Genomic DNA, 19,347 nt, shown 5'->3' with positions numbered 1-19,347 from the left:
TGACTTTTTTATGACTTTTTTATGACATTTTTATGACTTTTTTATGACATTTTTATGACTTTTTTATGACTTTTTTATGACTTTTTTATGACTTTTTTATGACTTTTTTATGACTTTTTTATGACATTTTTATGACTTTTTTATGACATTTTTATGACTTTTTTATGACTTTTTTATGACATTTTTATGACATTTTTATGACTTTTTATGACTTTTTTATGACATTTTTATGACATTTTTATGACATTTTTATGACTTTTTTATGACTTTTTTATGACAAACTATGACTTTTTGACTTTTTTATGACACACTTTGACTTTTTTATGACTTTTTTATGACTTTTTTATGACAAACTATGACTTTTTTATGACTTTTTATGACAAACTATGACTTTTTTATGACTTTTTATGACTTTTTAATGAAATTTTTATGACTTTTTTATGACTTTTTATGACATTTTTATGACATTTTTATGACATTTTTATGACTTTTTTATGACTTTTTTATGACACACTTTGACTTGTTTATGACTTTTTTATGACTTTTTATGACTTTTTAATGAAATTTTTATGACTTTTTTATGACTTTTTATGACTTTTTTATGACTTTTTTATGACTTTTAATGACTTTTTTATGACATTTTTATGAATTTTTTATGACTTTTTTATGACATTTTTATGACTTTTTTATGACATTTTTATGACTTTTTTATGACATACTTTGACTTTTTTATGACTTTTTTATGACTTTTTTATGACTTTTTTATGATTTTTTTGACATTTTTATGACTTTTTTATGACATTTCTACGACATTTTTATGACATTTTTATGACTTTTTTATGACTTTTTTATGACAAACTATGACTTTTTTATGACTTTTTTATGACATTTTTATGACATTTTTATGACAAACTATGACTTTTTTATGACTTTTTTATGACTTCTTATGACTTTTTTCATGACTTTTTTATGACTTTTTATGACTTTTTTATGATTTTTTATGACTTTTTTATGACATACTCTGACTTTTTTATGACAAACTGTATTTTTTATGACTTTTTATGACTTTTTTTATGACATTTTTATGACTTTTTTATGACATACTATGACTTTTTTATGACTTTTTATGACTTTTTTATGACATACTTTTACTTTTTTATGACTTTTTATGACTATTTTATGACATCCTATGACTTAATTATGACATACTTTGACTTTTTTATGACAAACTATGACTTTTTTATGACTTTTTAATGAAATTTTTATGACTTTTTTATGACTTTTTATGACTTTTTTATGACATTTTTATGACTTTTTTATGACTTTTTATGACACACTTTGACTTTTTTTATGACTTTTTTATGACAAACTGACTTTTTTATGACTTTTTTATGACATTTTTATGACTTTTTTATGACTTTTTTATGACTTTTTTATGACTTTTTTATGACATTTTTATGACTTTTTTATGACTTTTTTATGACTTTTTTATGACTTTTTTATGACTTTTTTATGACATTTTTATGACTTTTTTATGACATTTTTATGACTTTTTTATGACTTTTTTATGACATTTTTATGACATTTTTATGACTTTTTATGACTTTTTTATGACATTTTTATGACATTTTTATGACATTTTTATGACTTTTTTATGACTTTTTTATGACAAACTATGACTTTTTGACTTTTTTATGACACACTTTGACTTTTTTATGACTTTTTTATGACTTTTTTTATGACAAACTATGACTTTTTTATGACTTTTTATGACTTTTTAATGAAATTTTTATGACTTTTTTATGACTTTTTATGACTTTTTTATGACTTTTTTATGACTTTTTATGACTTTTTTATGACTTTTTTATGACATTTTTATGAATTTTTTATGACATTTTTATGACTTTTTTATGACTTTTTTATGACTTTTTTATGACTTTTTTATGACTTTTTTATGACATTTTTATGACTTTTTTATGACTTTTTTATGACATTTTTATGACATTTTTATGACTTTTTATGACTTTTTTATGACATTTTTATGACATTTTTATGACTTTTTTATGACTTTTTTATGACTTTTTTATGACTTTTTTATGACAAACTATGACTTTTTGACTTTTTTATGACACACTTTGACTTTTTTATGACTTTTTTATGACTTTTTTATGACAAACTATGACTTTTTTATGACTTTTTATGACTTTTTAATGAAATTTTTATGACTTTTTTATGACTTTTTATGACTTTTTTATGACTTTTTTATGACTTTTTATGACTTTTTTATGACTTTTTTATGACATTTTTATGAATTTTTTATGACATTTTTATGACTTTTTTATGACATTTTTATGACATACTCTGACTTTTTTATGACAAACAATGACTTTTTTATGACTTTTTATGACTTTTTTATGACATACTTTGACTTTTTTATGACTTTTTTATGACTTTTTTATGACTTTTTTATGATTTTTTTGACATTTTTATGACTTTTTTATGACATTTTTATGAATTTTCTATGACTTTTTATGACTTTTTATGACATTTTTATGACTTTTTTATGACATTTTTATGACATACTCTGACTTTTTTATGACAAACTATGACTTTTTTATGACTTTTTATGACTTTTTTATGACATACTTTGACTTTTTTATGACTTTTTTATGACTTTTTATGACTATTTTATGACATCCTATGACTTAATTATGACATACTTTGACTTTTTTATGACAAACTATGACTTTTTATGACTTTTTAATGACATTTTTATGACTTTTTTATGACACACTTTGACTTTTTTATGACTTTTTTATGACTTTTTTATGACAAACTATGACTTTTTTATGACTTTTTATGACTTTTTAATGAAATTTTTATGACTTTTTTATGACTTTTTATGACTTTTTTATGACTTTTTTATGACATTTTTATGACTTTTTTATGACATTTTTATGACTTTTTTATGACTTTTTTATGACTTTTTTATGACATTTTTATGACTTTTTTATGACTTTTTTATGACTTTTTTATGACATTTTTATGACTTTTTTATGACATTTTTATGACTTTTTATGACTTTTTTATGACATTTTTATGACATTTTTATGACTTTTTGATTTTTTATAACAAACTATGACTTTTTTATGACATTTTTATGACATTTTTATGACTTTTTTATGACTTTTTTATGACAAACTATGACTTTTTGACTTTTTTATGACACACTTTGACTTTTTTATGACTTTTTTATGACTTTTTTATGACAAACTATGACTTTTTTATGACTTTTTTATCAATTTTTTATGACTTTTTTATGACTTTTTTATGACTTTTTATGACTTTTATGACTTTTTTATGACTTTTTTATGACTTTTTTATGACATTTTTATGACTTTTTTATGACTTTTTTATGACATTTTTATGACATTTTTATGACATTTTTATGACTTTTTTATGACTTTTTTATGACATTTTTATGACATTTTTATGACTTTTTTATGACTTTTTGATTTTTTATAACAAACTGACTTTTTTATGACTTTTTTATGACTTTTTTATGATTTTTTGGACATTTTTATGACTTTTTTATGACATTTTTATGACTTTTTTATGACTTTTTATGACTTTTTTATGACATACTCTGACTTTTTTATGAGAAACTGACTTTTTTATGACTTTTTATGACTTTTTTATGACATACTTTGACTTTTTATGACTTTTTATGACTATTTTATGACAAACTATGACTTTTTTATGACAAACTATGACTTTTTAATGACACACTTTGACTTTTTTATGACTTTTTTATGACAAACTATGACTTTTTATGACTTTTTTATGACTTTTTTATGAAATTTTTATGACTTTTTTATGACTTTTTTATGACTTTTTTATGACATTTTTATGACATTTTTATGACAAACTATGACTTTTTGACTTTTTTATGACATACTTTGACTTTTTTATGACTTTTTATGACTTTTTTATGACATACTTTGACTTTTTTCATGACTTTTTTATGACATACTTTGCCTTTTTTTGACTTTTTTATGACATACCTTGACTTTTTTATGACTTTTTTATGACTTTTTATGACTTTTTTATGACTTTTTATGACTTTTTTATGACTTTTTATGACTTTTTTATGACATACTTTGAATTTTTTATGACATACTATGACTTTTTTATGACATACTTTGACTTTTTTATTACTTTTTTATTACATACTATGACTTTTTTATGACTTTTTATGACATACTTTGACTTTTTTTTATGACTTTTTAGGACTTTTTATGACTTTTTTATGACATACTTTGACTTTTTTTATGACTTTTTATGACTTTTTTATGACATCCTATGACTTTTTATGACACACTTTGACTTTTTATGACTGTTTTTGACACACTACACTGACTTTTTTGATCCATCCATATCTAAAACTATATCTTCCAAAGCAGGACATGAAAAAGTCAATGCTATCTAAGCTAGCTGCACTGTTGTTATAGCAACCTATGCTTGGCGGATTTATCCGTCACTTACTACAAAAACATACAGCTCCGTACTTCATGAAGTCCTGATGAGTGAGCAGAGAACGTGGAAGCCTTTTCTACCTAGAGACAACGACTAGATCTGATGGGATAACTCTATTTTTCAAGGTTTTAACGACACAAGCTGTGATTTCTGGAGCAAACTTGATAGAAAATCAGGTGAATTAGAATTATTAGAGATGATTACTCGTTGAAATATGTTAAATATGACATATGTTGGGTATTCTCTGAAGTCCTAGAAGCTCCTCTGGGTTCCCTTCTATAATATACCATGACTTTGACCTTTTTGACATGCTACACTACTTTTTTATGGTTTTGTTTCAAAATACATTATTATACTGACTTTTTGAAATAATTTTAGACAGAAACAGAGTTGTTACCTTTCAAATGAAGCGTCGTACACAAATAACCACTGCAGAGACACCCTGTAGTGCTGATAATCATGCTTTATTAAATCAATAATTGGAGAAAAACTCAAGGAGGCTGCGAAAATAGTCAATGCTACAACTCTAACATCAATCAAACCGAAATGCGGGGCCACGCACGAGCACGCGTTTCTTTCCTTCCTCGCTCGACGCCGCAGCAGTTGGTTTGGGCTGCGGTACGCGTGCTTGGCCCCGCCCAGCTTGACTGACGGGTGAACTCCTAAAAACTAACACACAAACACACTGCAGACCTCCAAGAGACAGCTCTGCCTCTGCAAACAAGCACAGGACGGACTCTTATTTCATGTGATTGGCCAGGTTGATGGTAAAACTGAAGAGCCCGAGCGAGTGGTCGGATGCCAGAGGCAGAGCACAAAACAAAAAAGAAACACTTGTGCTCAGGGAGTGCAGGCCGCTCGCACTGTGAGCATGTCATCGAAATGGTACGGTATGACATAATCAGTCAGAGCGCGAGGTCCAGTCGTCCTGCTTACATGAGGGTATATGCAAACAGCACTCAGGATCTCACGCTCTTGTTACAATGCAACAGCACCGCAGTGCATTCATAGTTTGTCTCTGATTGAGTTAACGTCAACAGGGAGCCTCTCTACCTGTTGAGGCAATCTTAAGACTTCAACTTATCGTTGAGGCACAGAGTTTAGTTTCTCGGTTTGACAGGGTATTCGTTCCTAGTGGAACTTTCTCCTGTTAAACCACATTTAGTTTCATTTTGTTTCAGTTAATATTATTGTCATAAATAACAATGCATACATTTCCCATAACCGTTAAATTCGGCTATATACATTATGTACATGTCACAGAAAAATGGATCAAAGATCCTAAGTCATAGTTATCCAATATGGCACATTTTATAACAACTTTAGACTTTAGTCTAGTTTGGCATAAATTAATGTCAAGATTGGTACAAAAATAGTTCATATTTACAAGAACAGAAATCCAGATCTTTATGAAGTAGATTATTTCGCTTAATTAATAAATAAAAAGGCATGGAAGTAGGGAAAAGGGGAAGATCGAAAGGTTAGGTTTTTTGTTTTTTTTTACACTGATCGAATGCTAATGTGAACGGTCGCTGTGTCGGAGCCGAGCTCGTTGGACAGCTTCAGGGTGTAGGTTCCTGCGTCTTCCTCCTTCACCCCAGTGATGATGAGAGTGGTCAGGTCGTCCGTGGTGTCGATGTGGAAGCGCCCGCCCGCAGTCACCTCAATGGTCCTGCCGCTGCGCGACCACTCGATGTGTTTGGCATCACCAGAAAAGGCGCAGGTGACTGTCAGGACTTTGCCCGGCTCGATACTGATGTCCTCCGGCAGAGCCTCGATCCTGGGAGCAGAACCTGGAACCCACAGTACACGTTTATCAGTGCACACAGCTTTAAAAAATATTAGTGGCCACAACATTTGACAACGGAGAGTAAGGAAGGAAGGAGTAAGAACATTCAGGTACCAGAAAAGGTGTAGAGTATCTAAATTAAGTTCTTTGGTTAATATTGCATCCTTAGGGAGCTTGTGATTTGTAGTTAGGTAGTGATTTGTAGCTGTAGAGAGGTGGGCTTTTGTAGAGCGCGTTTGCACATGTACGAGCACGAGCGTGCGCACGAGTACGAGCACGAGCACGAGGCCTACGACGGTAGGGACATGCATCTGTTCGGACATAGAAAATAGTAGGACGGACCATGCGCGGACATTTAACAGCAACAACAATGGCGGCGAAAGGTTCACGTTGGTGTGATGCGGAGGTGGAGTGTTTACTGCAGATTTGGTCGATGAAAAGATTCAAAAACAGTCGACAAGACGCACAAAAACTCCGAGGTCTACGGAAAGATCTGGAAACAAAGCCATGCATCGCGATGACGTCATCAATGTGTGTGACGTGTTACGCCGTGATGATGTATGGACAGCAAGAAGCATTTGCGCGAGGCCCAGGTAGTGAGTACAAACGGGCCTGGGGCACGGGGGGAGAGGGAGGGGGGACAAGTACCCTAAAGCCGAGGGCGCGTAGCGGAAGGACAGTGTGAGTGTGCCCTTAGTGTGGAAGCGATGAAGCAAAAGCAGAGTGACTTTTAAAAGGCCACAAACTCCAAAGAACATTACCGATCTTATCTTATCTTACCGATTGCTCTGAATGAGGATCCTTCGCTCTGGGAGCTCATGGCGTACGTCTCAGATGTCATGGAGGACATGCTGGACATGGACATGGTCTCAAACTTCATCTCAGCTGCCATGCTGCTGAAGGAGCTGGACTCCATCATGGATGACATCATTGCCTGCTGGGAGGAGGACGAAAAGGAGGAAGACTCCTCCATCGTCTGCATTTCTTTCTTCATCATCATGGCTGAGCTCATGGATGATGAGGACTCTTTGTGACTCATCATCATTGATCCTGATGAGGCTAAGGATAGAAATGATAAATATGTTAATCTTCAGAATGATTTAAAAGTTAAGGAAATGTCAGGATTTGTTTTAATTAGCATGAAATTGGACTAAATCTGCTTGGGGCAGGTGCTCACCTTTAAGTGCCAGTTGCTGCTCATGGTAGGCCTTGACCTTCATGCGTATGGACTGGAACACCTGTCCGGTGAAGGAGAAGGAGGATTTGGATACTCCTCCCTCTGACGTCATCTCACAGGTGTACTCTCCTTGATCACTGTCTGACAAATCATGAAGGAGTAGGCTGCAGGAGCCCTCAGAGTAGTGCATCTCAAAGCGGCTGCTCTGTGAAAGCCTCCTCCCGTTGACGTACCACACCACTTCCCTGACACTGCTCTCGCAGACACAGGACATCCTCACAGAACCCTCACTGGCCACAGCTGTTACCTGACTCAGGACCTTGGGAGGTTTCGGGATTGGAGATTTGACAGTGGGTGGAGACACAACCCTCTTGGGGGACATGATAGGAGGAGGAGACTTCATCCTAGGAGGGGATTTGATTCCCTCGGGCTCAGGGGACTTCAAGGCCCTTGGGGATTTGATGCCTGAAGGTTCTGGGGACTTGATCCCTCTTGGTGTTTTGATTCCTGCAGGTTCTGGAGATTTGATACCTTTTGGTGTTTTGATTCCTACAGGTTCAGGTGACTTCACTCTGTCCGGAGACTTGATTGGTGTTGGTGACTTGAGTTTGGGTTCAGGAGATTTTATACCCCGGGGTGACTTAACTCCCTCAGGTTCAGGAGATTTAACACTTGGCGTTGGTGATTTTAAGCTGGGTGCTGGAGAGGGTGTAGGTGGCTCAGGAGACTTGATGCTCCTTGGAGATTTAATTCCCTCTGGTTCAGGAGATTTCACACTTGGCATTGGGGACTTCACACTCGGCGTTGGGGACTTCACACCTGGCGTTGGAGACTTCACACTCGGTGTTGGGGACTTTACACCTGGCGTTGGGGACTTCACACTTGGCGTTGGTGACTTCACACTCGGAGTAGGAGATGTTACACTTGGTTCAGGAGACTTCACACTTGGAGCTGGTGATTTGATTGAAGGCTCAGGGGACTTGATGCTGGGGGCAGGGGATGTTATGGAGGGAGCAGGTGATGTGACTGAAGGCTCTGGTGACTTTACACTGGGAGTGGGTGACTTTACAGATGGCTCTGGGGATTTGACTGCCTTGATCTCTTCTTTAGGAAGTGGTCTGCGGATAGTCAAGGTAAAGTGAGCCTCCTGCCTGCCTGCTGAGTTCTCTACCACCACTGTATAATTGCCCTCATCGGAGGCCGTCACAGAGGAGATCTCCATGCTGGACTTGTACTGAGTGGTGGTGACCTGGATGCGGTGAGATGAGACGATGGTTCTGCTCATGTGCATCCATGTTACAACTGGTGCAGGTTCCCCATCGATATCACAGGTGAATCTGGCTGTCTCTCCCTCTGCAACTGTCAAGGACTGGGGCTTGGTGAGGATTTTGGCAGGAAGAGATGGCTTCACCTTGTGGACAGCAACTTCCTCAGCAACAGCAGCAGAAGATGACTTCAGTTTGGCTTCAGACGTGGTGCGTTTCCCAGTCAGAGAATACTGTTCCGATGAGTAGGAGGAATCAGATGACAGGTAGTCAGCAGAGGCATACTTGATAGATGAATCATACCTCTCAGCAGAGGAGTACCTCTCAGCAGAGGAGTACCTCTCAGCAGAGGAGGCAGCATATCTTTCACGTGTGACAACTTCACGTGTCTCTGTTAGCTTAGACTTGCTCTCTTCCACTGCAAAGTGGGACTCGGACGAATAGCCTGCTTTGAAGTGGGTGGTGTGATAATGGTCAATCCGAGTAACTTCAGGGACACGTCCTTTGGGAACATCCTCATCCCTGCGGCGAGAGGAGAAGGTGGTGTAGCCGCCACCTGACACATCAAGGGTGGCATAATCTGAAGCTTCTCCCTTGGAGTTGGAGCATACACAGCGGTATGTGCCACTGTCCTCTTCCTGACATTCCAGAATAGTGATGGACAAAACACCACTCATGTTGGTGAAGATGTATTTCTCACTGCTTTCAGAAATTGCAGTTCCATTGTGGAACCAGCTGATCTCAGCCTCTGGTTTGGTTTGGATGTTCAGGGTGAATTTGGTGTCTTGGCCAATTGGTACGCGGTGGGAGCGCATCCTGACAGTCACACGGGGGGCATGGTCCAGGCTGAACGGTGTCTGGCTAACTGTCTGATATTTCCTCTCAGACTTCAGAGCAGCCTTTCTGGCCTCGTAGCGGGACATGATGTCAAAGCGGGCTGACCGCTCAAACCTGGAGGAGGAGCGGGATGACCTCTCAACGGACTTGACGGGGCTGGGAGAGCGGGGACGGGTCCTCTCAGGAGTGGGGGACCTCCTCCCAATGATCTCTCCCTCTACTTCCACAGAAGTCCTGGCACGCGATTGTCTGATCAGCTGTGAGACTGGACGCATGAGCTCGATGTATGTGGGCGACAGCGACCTTCTCCTCCTCATATACTGAGAAACAGTGCGTTTCTTCTTTGTCTCAGCAACCTCAACAACCTCGTGTTTGACCTCCATCCTCCTCTCTTCAAGTTCCATGGCACGCCTCTCAGCGCAGATAGGGCTGCGGCAAGGAGAGGCAGAAAAGCCGAGCTCCAGTTCATCCTCCAGCATAGTTTTCTCCTCCTCCGTTCTCCTCATGGAAAGGTAGTCATCCACAGGCATCAAAAGCTCCTCATCACTAATGTCTCCCAGAGATCTCCTTCTGGATCTGAAGGAGACCTCGGATTCAGGAGAAGGTGAACGGCGAGCGGGCCTGACAGTCTCTAAGTCATCCAGAGTGAGTTTTGGAATACGCCACCTTGGCCTGTACTGGTCAGTGATTCTAGGGAGAGGCATGACATAGAACTGCTCCCACCTTGACAGGCGGATACGTCTCTGCCTCTTCTGCACAATCTTCTCCATCTTTGCTGGAATCTCATACTGGTCTCTAAGCTTTCTGTACCACTTCATGTCAGAGAGAGGTACAAACTGTTTGATAGCTTTGTCCTCATCAAGATCTCTGGGATCATGAACCATAGGCTCAGGGATCTCATATGGCATGAAGATCCTCCTCTCCTCCTCCAGCTTCTTAGTGTCGGATTTCTCCACTGTGATGTCAAACTCACCTTCAATGTTCTTGGTGCTGACTGCAGGCTTGTACATCTCTGCAGCAAATTTAAGTGCCTCCTGGGCTGTCGGGTTGAAAGGTACAATCTCCTCGGTGGCAACAATTTTCAGAGCCATCTTGTTAGTCTTTTCAATTTGTTTCTGTACGTGTCTGTGTTTCTCCTCCTCGCTCTTGTACTCTCTCCTAGTGTAAGTAAGACGGTCAACCTTCAGTGTAGCATGGCAACTTATAGACCCAGCAGAGTTGGTTGCAGTAACCTTGTACACACCAGAGTCCTCGAGTAGAGTATCTCTGATGTGCAAGACATAGTAGTCAACGTCCTCCTGTATGACGACTACCTTGTGGCCAAACTGTAGTAATTTACCGTCTTTCTGCCATTTCAGAGTAGGCGTTGGGATTCCTGAGACTCTGAGCTCGAAGCGGACGCTATTTCCCTCAACACAGTCAACATTAGCCAGCAGACGTTTGAACATGGGCCTCATAGTGTCCTCCATTTCAGGATGAGGTGTCACAGTGAGACGGGCCTTGCAGCTGTCTTCTCCAAACTTGTTGTGGGCCATGACGGTGTATTCTGCATCATCATTTATATCCACGTGGTGGATCATCAGTTGGTACAGACCCTTATCAGTGATGAACGTGTACTTGCTCTCATCTTCACCGGGCTTTATTTTCTCTCCATTCTTAAGCCATGTTACATGAGGCTCCGGGTGCACGGTAATAGTGACACCGAAGCGCACATCTTCGCCAAAGTAGGCGGATCGGTTGTAGAGAGGCAGAGTGAACTCTGGTGGTCTCTGCAGGAGTTTTGTTTTGTCGACTCTCCTCCTCAGTTTCTTGATGGAGCGACTAACATAGTGCTCTCTGATGCTCCTCACTGTCTCAACAAAGAGCTCTCCATAAGCACTGTCTTCTCCATCATCACTCACTACCTTGCATCTATACACACCGTCATCACTGTCTTCAATGTCCTTTACATAGATGCTGGCAAAACCATTACTGTAAGTAATTTCATACTTGGTGCTTGCGTGCAGCTTACGGATACCGTGGTACCACGTCACCTGAGTACTCTTGTCATAGTTGGTGATGCTACAAGTGAATCTGACATGGCCACCTTCCTCAGCTGAGCCATGCATTACTGGACCAGTGCGGATTCCATGGTACTCTGTTCCAGTCTTCACTTTACCCACAGCATATCCTCTCTGGTTCTTGAAGGCGCCACCATAGGCCAAACGAGCTGATGATACAACAGTATCTATCCTCTTTACCAGAGTCTGATAATACCTTCTGTGTCTCAATGTTCTTATGACCTTGTTGCTGACATGCTCAATCTTCATCTTGAGCCATGGGTGCTCAAGAGCCTCATGGGCTGTCATACGGAGCCTTCTGTCTTTGACTAGAAGTCTGTCCACAAAGTCCATAGCTTCAAGGCTGATGTCCTTAAATGCTTCACTGTCAAAGATGTACTCACAGTTGGAGATATTCTCAATCATCTTTGTAATGGACTCTGCTGCAAACGGATTAAGGCCACTGAGCAAAACGTACGCCATTACACCAACAGACCACATATCAGTGGCTGTTGTGACCAGGTCGTGACGGTGGATCTCAGGGGCACAGTACTCCGGAGCTGTGAACAGCATTCTGATGTTTTCTCCTGGCACCAGCAGCCTAGCCTGGCCCATCTCAATTATCTTTATGGTGGTGCTTTTCCTTGTGGTGTAGACAATGTTGTCTGGGCGGATATCAAAGTGGCCGAAGTTGTGACTATGCATGAACTTAAGGGCAGAGCAGACTTGTCTTAGGTAGCGGACAATCTCCTGCTCTGTAAGCTCAAAGTTGCTGGTGCCAAGGCGCTCAAAGATGTCAACTCCAGAAAGGAATTCAAAGATCAAAATGATCTCCTCCATACTTTCAAAGTATTCATGTAGATAGATGACATTCTTGTGTCTTGCTATGTTGAGGGCTTCAATTTCCCTGAGAACCAACTCACGGTCAGTTCCTTTGACCTTGATAAACTTGGCCATGAAGGTCTTCTTTGTGGCAATCTCCGTGCAGCGGTGGACCACGCCAAACTGGCAGCGAGAAAGTTCCTCAGAGATAATGTACTTGGAGGACAACTCCTTCACCTTGTAGAACAGCGCTTCCTCTTTGGTGATCTCTCTGGTTTCATCCACTTCCTCATCATAGTTCCTAATCACAGACTTGTCTTCCTTTGTGGTGATGGGCTCTGTTGGCCCAGAAGGTTGGCTCAGGCCAAACTGGTTTTCGGCGATGACGCGGAACTGGTACTTTGTCTTTCCAAAAATGTTGATGATGGTGATGCTGCAGTCAGTGGTCTGTCCAGCACGGATCCACCTGTCAGCAGTGGTCGGACACTTCTCCACAATGTAGTTAATAATGTCACTACCACCATCATTGGCAGGGGGCTCCCAGGTCAAGGTGATGGAGTCCCGAGAAATGTCGCTGACGATCAGTCCCTTTGGAGCTTCAGGTATGTCCGCCACATTCACCTCAATGGTTTGCTTGTCTGTTCCAAACCTGTTCTTTGCAGTAATAATGTAGTAGCCACTATCTTTCCTCTCCATTCCCTTCTGGAACACCAGAGAGGTGAAAGACCTGGTGGTGATGACTTGGTGATAGGGAGAGTTGGAAAGGATCTCCTGACCCTTCTGCCAAGTGATTGCTGGCTCAGGCTTCCCAGAGATGGGGATCTTGATGGTGATGTGATCACCACGGACAGCATGGACTGCTCCCATTCCCTGGAGCTCCTTGGGCAAGTGGATCTTAGCAGGAACTGGAATTAAAATGATAACACATTACATAAGTTTGATATTTATCAAAATGTATTCTATTTAAGGCATTGCACCTGCAGAGAACATAACTTATTGGATTCTGGAAAACATGAACAATGATTATTTTTATATCATTACCTTCCACCTCCAGGTTGGCTGTTGTAGAGATGGATCCTGAGGAGTTGGTTGCTCTGACTTGGTAAACTGTAGCATCTGATTCATCAGCAGCAATAATGACCAGCTGGTAGTAGCCTCCCTTGAACTCCTGGGCTTTGATCTTGACTCCATCTGCCTCGACTTCCTTTCCACTGCGGAACCATTTCACCAATGGGTTGGGATATCCCACCACCTTGTCATAGGAAAAATAACCAAGTTAAATATTTACTGAAATTTAACTCCAAACAGAGACTTGTGCTAATCGACTTGACTGATTGAATGAAACTTATGTCAACGTTGGTGTCATTTTACATATCAAATGTATCTGAAATAAATTACCTTGGTAACAAAGGTGGCATTGGCGTGGTATTTGACGGTCATGTCCCTGATCTCCTCCCTGAACGCAGGCGCACGAGGAGACTGGTCAGACTTGGGGGTGATAGGCGCCGAGATCTCACTCCAGTCGCTCTCACCGCCCATGTTCTCACACTTGACACGGAACTCGTACTCAAAGCCCTCGATCAAGCCTCTGACCTCAAAGCTGGTCTCCACAAACTTCTTACTGGTTACTGACATCCATTTGTTCTGCTTCTTCTCACGTTTCTCCAGGTAGTAGCTGGAGATTTTAGCTCCACCGTCGCTGCTTGGAGGCTTCCAGCAGACGACACAGGAGTCTTTGGTCGAGCTGATGATGAAGGGTTGTTGTGGGATGCCAGGTTTTTCTGAGAAATAAACAGGGGATGTTATTGTAGTTCTTTACATATCTGTAACGTTGGTCCTGCCTCTCTGCAATGTAGTCACAGTATCCAAAACTGGCAAACCGAAATCTGTATGCACTTACCAAATGGACTCTTAACAATGACCACTGATGGGATCTCCAGAGCCTCACTGACTCCGTATTGATTCCTTGCAGAGACTCTGAAGTAGTAGCCTGCGTTCTCGATCAGGTTGGGGACACGACAAGTGGTGCCAGAGACAGAGGAGGACACCAGTTGCCACTGCTCGCCTTCCTTGGCCTCACGTTTCTCCACGATGTAGTTGGTAATCATGGAGCCTCCATCGTCCTTGGGAGCCTTCCAGCTGATGACCATTGAGCTCTTCAGCAGGGCTTCAACAACAATAGGGCCCTCAGGGATGCAAGGTTTATCTAGAAAAAAAATGAATGAGTAATGTTGGTCCTTCTTAAACATAAATAAATCTAGTAATAGTTATTTGTAATTCATATATGTGGCCAATAATATAGCACTACTAATATTAACAATTAAAAAAACAATTTTTTCACATGCTGTGACATAAAATGTATACTTTTTGAGTTTTGTTTTATTTCCTGTGCTCAGTAGTCTGGTGTTACCTTGGATTTCAACGCGCAGACTAGTGTCGATGGTTCCATACACATTGCTTAGCTGAACCTTGTAGCGGCCAGCGTTGGTCTTCCTCTGGACGTTCCTCACCACCAGGTGGGTGTAGCTTTCAGTGTTTTCAATAATAACATCCGCAGATGCGTTCAGAGGCTTCTTGCCATAGAACCACATGATCTGGGGGATGGGACGTCCGATGTAGACGACATGGAGACGGAGACTGGTGCCAGCCCCGGCGAAGTACTTCTCTTTCAGAGGGAAGCCTGGGTGGAACTGAGGCGCCGCCTGCAGGCGCAGTTTGCCGCTGGTCTCGATCTCTCCGGCTTCGTTGATGGCCCTGCAGGTATACAGGCCCTCGTCTTCCTGCTCATCTGTCAGAATGCTGAGGGAGTGGTTACGGCCATCTGAGCTCATCTTGTACTTTCGGCTCTGGATCAGTTCCTTGCCGTAGCGGTACCACTTGATCTCAGGCAGAGGTCTGCCAATGATGCCACAGGTCAATGTGCCTGACTCACCAAGCTTTGTGGTTACATCTTCAATATCTTCCTTCAAAGCTGGAGCCTCACCAACTGCAAAAACATCAGCAAAGTTTGATATAATTCTTTCCCGCTTTTTACTTTTTGCTGTAAAATGAATTTCAAATTGTTGCAATCCTGATGCTGCTACCTCAGTATTTACTGTATATGCAGACATGCAAACTTATATATTTAAAAAGACATTTAATTACACATAATTTAGCGTTTAACTTTGACTGACTGTGAGATTTATCTCTCTGCTCTGAGCAAATTCACTGATAACATTTTGTTGTAATTTTTAAAAAAATATCACATAAATTCATTTTTGATCAGGGTGTTTTGTTTGATGGGATCTGAATTCTCTAGCAGCTCACCGCTCAGTTTGGTCTTGATGCCCATGGGCGTACGGCGAGGTCGGCTTAGTCCAGTCTCATTCTCAGCGAAGATTCTGAACTCGTACTCCGTGGCCTCGATCAAGCCGCCCATGGTGAATTGACGATCCTTGGAGCGCTCCTTGTTGCATTTCTTCCAAGCACTTTCTCCAGACTGCCTGAACTCAATCCAGTAGCCGAGGATCTCCTTGCCGCCATCATGCTCGGGCCTGAGCCAGTGGATGGTGATACTGTCTTTGGTGATGGAGATAATGTCGATCTCTCCTGGTTGGCTGGGTTTGTCTATAAGGAGACAGACAGGACAGATTAATACTCAGCACAAGTCTTGTGGAAGTAATGTAAAACAGATTCTAAGCTATTTGACAAATCAGAGCAATCTTGTCTACTTATACGCCTTAGTCTCATCAATTAATTCATGAAGAAATATTCATCATATATCGTTAACTCACCAAATGGATCTTTGCAGACCACAGCCTCTGAAGCAGGACCATGCTCGCTCTTGCCAATGTCGTTCTGAGCCACCACTCTGAACATGTACTCTGCATCCGGAATGAGACCGGTGACATTGTACATGGTTGTGGTGATGTGGGTCTTGTTGTGTCGGACCCACTTTTCTGTCGACACCTCTCTCCTTTCCACGTAGTATCCTGTGACGCGGGAGCCTCCGTCATCCCGGGGCCGAGCCCAGGACAGAGCCACTGTGGTCTTGGTGACTTCCATGATCTCTGGTGGGTTGCTGGGAGGTTCTGGTGGGCCTGGAGATACATCAACAATTGTAAACTTTGTGTTTCTACTAACTAACGATTTTGGCCAACATGTCCACAATGCAACTTTTGACACACATCAGTTGGGATTGGACAGAATGAAAAATGGAGAATACTCACAAAGTGGTGTTTTTGGTGTGACAGCCTCATCAGACTTGAGAGATCTGCTGATGCCAAACTGGTTCTCGGCAGAAACCTTGAAGTGGTACTGCACATTCTCCTTCAGACCCTTCACCACCAAGGAGGTCTCGGTTACCCGGGAATCAACTGTACACCAAGCAACTTTGGAAACCTCACGCTTTTCCACAATGTAACCCAGAATGTCAGAGCCGCCATCATCTGATGGAGACCTCCAGCTGACCCGGACTGATCTGGCTTGAATGTCATCAAACTCCAGAGGGCCTTCTGGGATGTCAGGGCGACCAATCACCTTCACCTGGAGGGGAAAGACATACAGAGTTAAGTTCAAACTATTCTAACCAAATGTATTTGTTTTATTTTACTTCTGTTACTGAAGAAGATTTATCTGCAAGATGAGCAGCTAACCTTGATGTACACGGCCTTCCTGCCACATTTGTTCTCCAGCACCAGGTCGTAGGTACCGGTGTCGTCTTTGTGTGCCTCTTTGATGACCAGCTCGGTGATGTCATCATGGGTGGCGATCATGGCCCGGTGCGAGATGTCACGACCATCCTTGGTCCACTTGCATGTAGGGATGGGTTTACCCTTGATGGGCACAGACAGATGGATGACTCCACCCTGCCGCACCACGTAGCCCTCCTCGTATTTACCATCAAGCTCATAGTCGGGATAACCTGAAGAGGACACAGATACGATTTTTGTCAATTCAATTAGCGGTTCAGGTAAAAGAGAAAACATTTTTAAATCGGTAAGTAAAACTGTGTTGTTTATCTGATTGTAAAACTAAAGTTTAAATGATGGAATCTTACCAAGCATCTCCTGGACTTTAACCACTCCAGGAATCTCAGCGGGCTCTCCAGAACCACCAGCATTGCAGGCACTGATCCTGAATTTGTACTCGGAGCCCTGGGGCATGTGGGTGAGGGTGTACTCGCACATCTTGGTGGCCGTGGTGTTGCACAGTGTCCATTCCACCTGGTCCACCTTCTGCATCTCAATGAAGTAACCAGTAATGACAGAACCGCCCTCCTCTTCAGGTGGCAGCCAGGACAGAGTGACTGAAGTCCTGGTGGAGTCGGTGACTGTGGGCTGACGAGGCTCTGTTCAACAACACGGAGACTTTTAATAAACATACTGACTTCACACTGGTAAGATTAATTCAAAATAGTTGGTGAGGCTTTCATGAATGAAGCCAATTACATGTCATTACACATCACAGTAGTTATACAAAATTTTGCAACACGCACCGATGGGATCCATGGCAACGGTGATGGCAGAGCTCTCGCTGGGTTTGCCGGCTCCTCTGGAGTTGATGGCGGTGATACGGTATTCATACTCCAAGCCCTCTATCAGGCCAGAGGAGCGGTATCTGGTCATGGTGACAGGGTTCTTGCTGATCTTCATCCACCTGTCAGAATGTGCCTCTTTACGTTCGATGATGTAGCCGGCAATGGTGGAGCCACCATTGTCCTCAGGTGGTTGCCAGGTCAGGGTCATGCCCTCGTGGGTGACATCAAGTACCTCTGGCCTGCTTGGAGGTCCAGGGATGGCTACACAAGAAATACAGATTAAAAGAGTAAATAAATGAAAGACTTTGGTATTAAATACACAATAATTTACAGAAGGCTGGACAATGGAATGTGTTAAGGATGTAAAGGTACAATCAAAGGGTGATCAACTTCACACAAACATGTATTCACGCATCACAAATTTATGGCACTAAAGGTTGGACTAGTTAGATCAAATAGAAGTGTGCAGTGTTGCTGCCACATGAAGCACTCAAATATATGAAAGAACATAATAAAAACAGGAAAATCAGCTTTTGAAGGAGAACTCACTCTTAGCGCTCTTGCACTCCACAACCTGGGACTGCAGGAAGCCACCAACACCGAAGCGATTCATGGCAGCAACGCGGAACACATACTCAGTTCCCTCGGTAAGCCTGGTGTACTTGAAGCAGGGTCGGGTCACTGACTCTGAGATGGTGATCCAACCTGGCCTGTGGGCATCACGCTGCTCCACCACGTAGCCGCTGACGTTGGCACCACCGTCCTTCTCTGGAGGTTCCCAGCTGACTGTCACTGACACGCCGTCAACCTCCTCAATCTTCACGGGACCAACTGGGATGCCAGGTTTGTCTGCACGGGTGCAAGAAGATAGCTCGTTAGAATTTTCTTATTTTTTGCAAATCATTTGCATTTTTCTTGATGTAGTAGATAATCTAAATCTTGAAGATATTAATGCATGTTGCAAAACAACATTTTCGGGTCTCTAATCAGTCACAACATATCTGTGTACAACCTTCATTTTTGTGCAGAAAGTGCTCTTACCAAGGATGATGACCTTGATGACCTCAGTTGCCATGCCAATGGCATTCTTAACCTCAAGCGTGTAGTTTCCAGTGTCGTTGATCGTGGTCTCGCGGATGACGAGGTGGCTGGATTTTCCGTTGCTGTCAATCTTGATGCGTTCCAGGCTGTCCTTCAGTTTGACGCCGCCGAAGAACCAGGAGCAGACAGGCTGTGGTTTGGCCTTGATGGGGATGTTGAGGTCGATGGGTTTTCCGCGGTGCACATGGACAACCTTCTGAGGGATGCTGCTCATGTCGATCTTGGGCATCACTGGAATAAACAGAGCGACATGTTCATTATAT

The 19,347-nt window shown here is 41.1% G+C and overlaps 1 protein-coding gene across 1 annotated transcript in view; it reads right to left on the bottom strand.

Moving 5' to 3' along the window:
* Window positions 1-4,981: 4,981 nt before the first annotated feature.
* Window positions 4,982-19,347, bottom strand: part of ttn.2 (titin, tandem duplicate 2) — a 225,914-nt gene continuing 211,548 nt past the window's right edge. Inside the window, exons 234-248 of the mRNA XM_083921112.1 lie at window positions 19,025-19,315; window positions 18,533-18,832; window positions 17,942-18,244; window positions 17,504-17,794; window positions 17,100-17,368; window positions 16,674-16,989; window positions 16,239-16,544; window positions 15,772-16,071; window positions 14,876-15,451; window positions 14,366-14,671; window positions 13,864-14,246; window positions 13,507-13,717; window positions 7,503-13,370; window positions 7,106-7,384; window positions 4,982-6,329 (exon numbers count right to left, since the gene is read on the bottom strand). Coding sequence (XP_083777238.1) covers window positions 6,037-6,329; window positions 7,106-7,384; window positions 7,503-13,370; window positions 13,507-13,717; window positions 13,864-14,246; window positions 14,366-14,671; window positions 14,876-15,451; window positions 15,772-16,071; window positions 16,239-16,544; window positions 16,674-16,989; window positions 17,100-17,368; window positions 17,504-17,794; window positions 17,942-18,244; window positions 18,533-18,832; window positions 19,025-19,315 — 10,292 coding nt within the window. The 3' untranslated portion in view covers window positions 4,982-6,036. The remainder of the gene's footprint in view (window positions 6,330-7,105; window positions 7,385-7,502; window positions 13,371-13,506; window positions 13,718-13,863; window positions 14,247-14,365; window positions 14,672-14,875; window positions 15,452-15,771; window positions 16,072-16,238; window positions 16,545-16,673; window positions 16,990-17,099; window positions 17,369-17,503; window positions 17,795-17,941; window positions 18,245-18,532; window positions 18,833-19,024; window positions 19,316-19,347) is intronic.

The sequence above is a fragment of the Echiichthys vipera genome (assembly GCF_963691815.1).
Source record: "Echiichthys vipera genome assembly, chromosome: 10".
Lineage (NCBI taxonomy): Eukaryota > Metazoa > Chordata > Actinopteri > Perciformes > Trachinidae > Echiichthys > Echiichthys vipera.
Note: the sequence above shows the minus strand (reverse complement) of the source record. Positions and strands in the feature narration are given on the sequence as shown.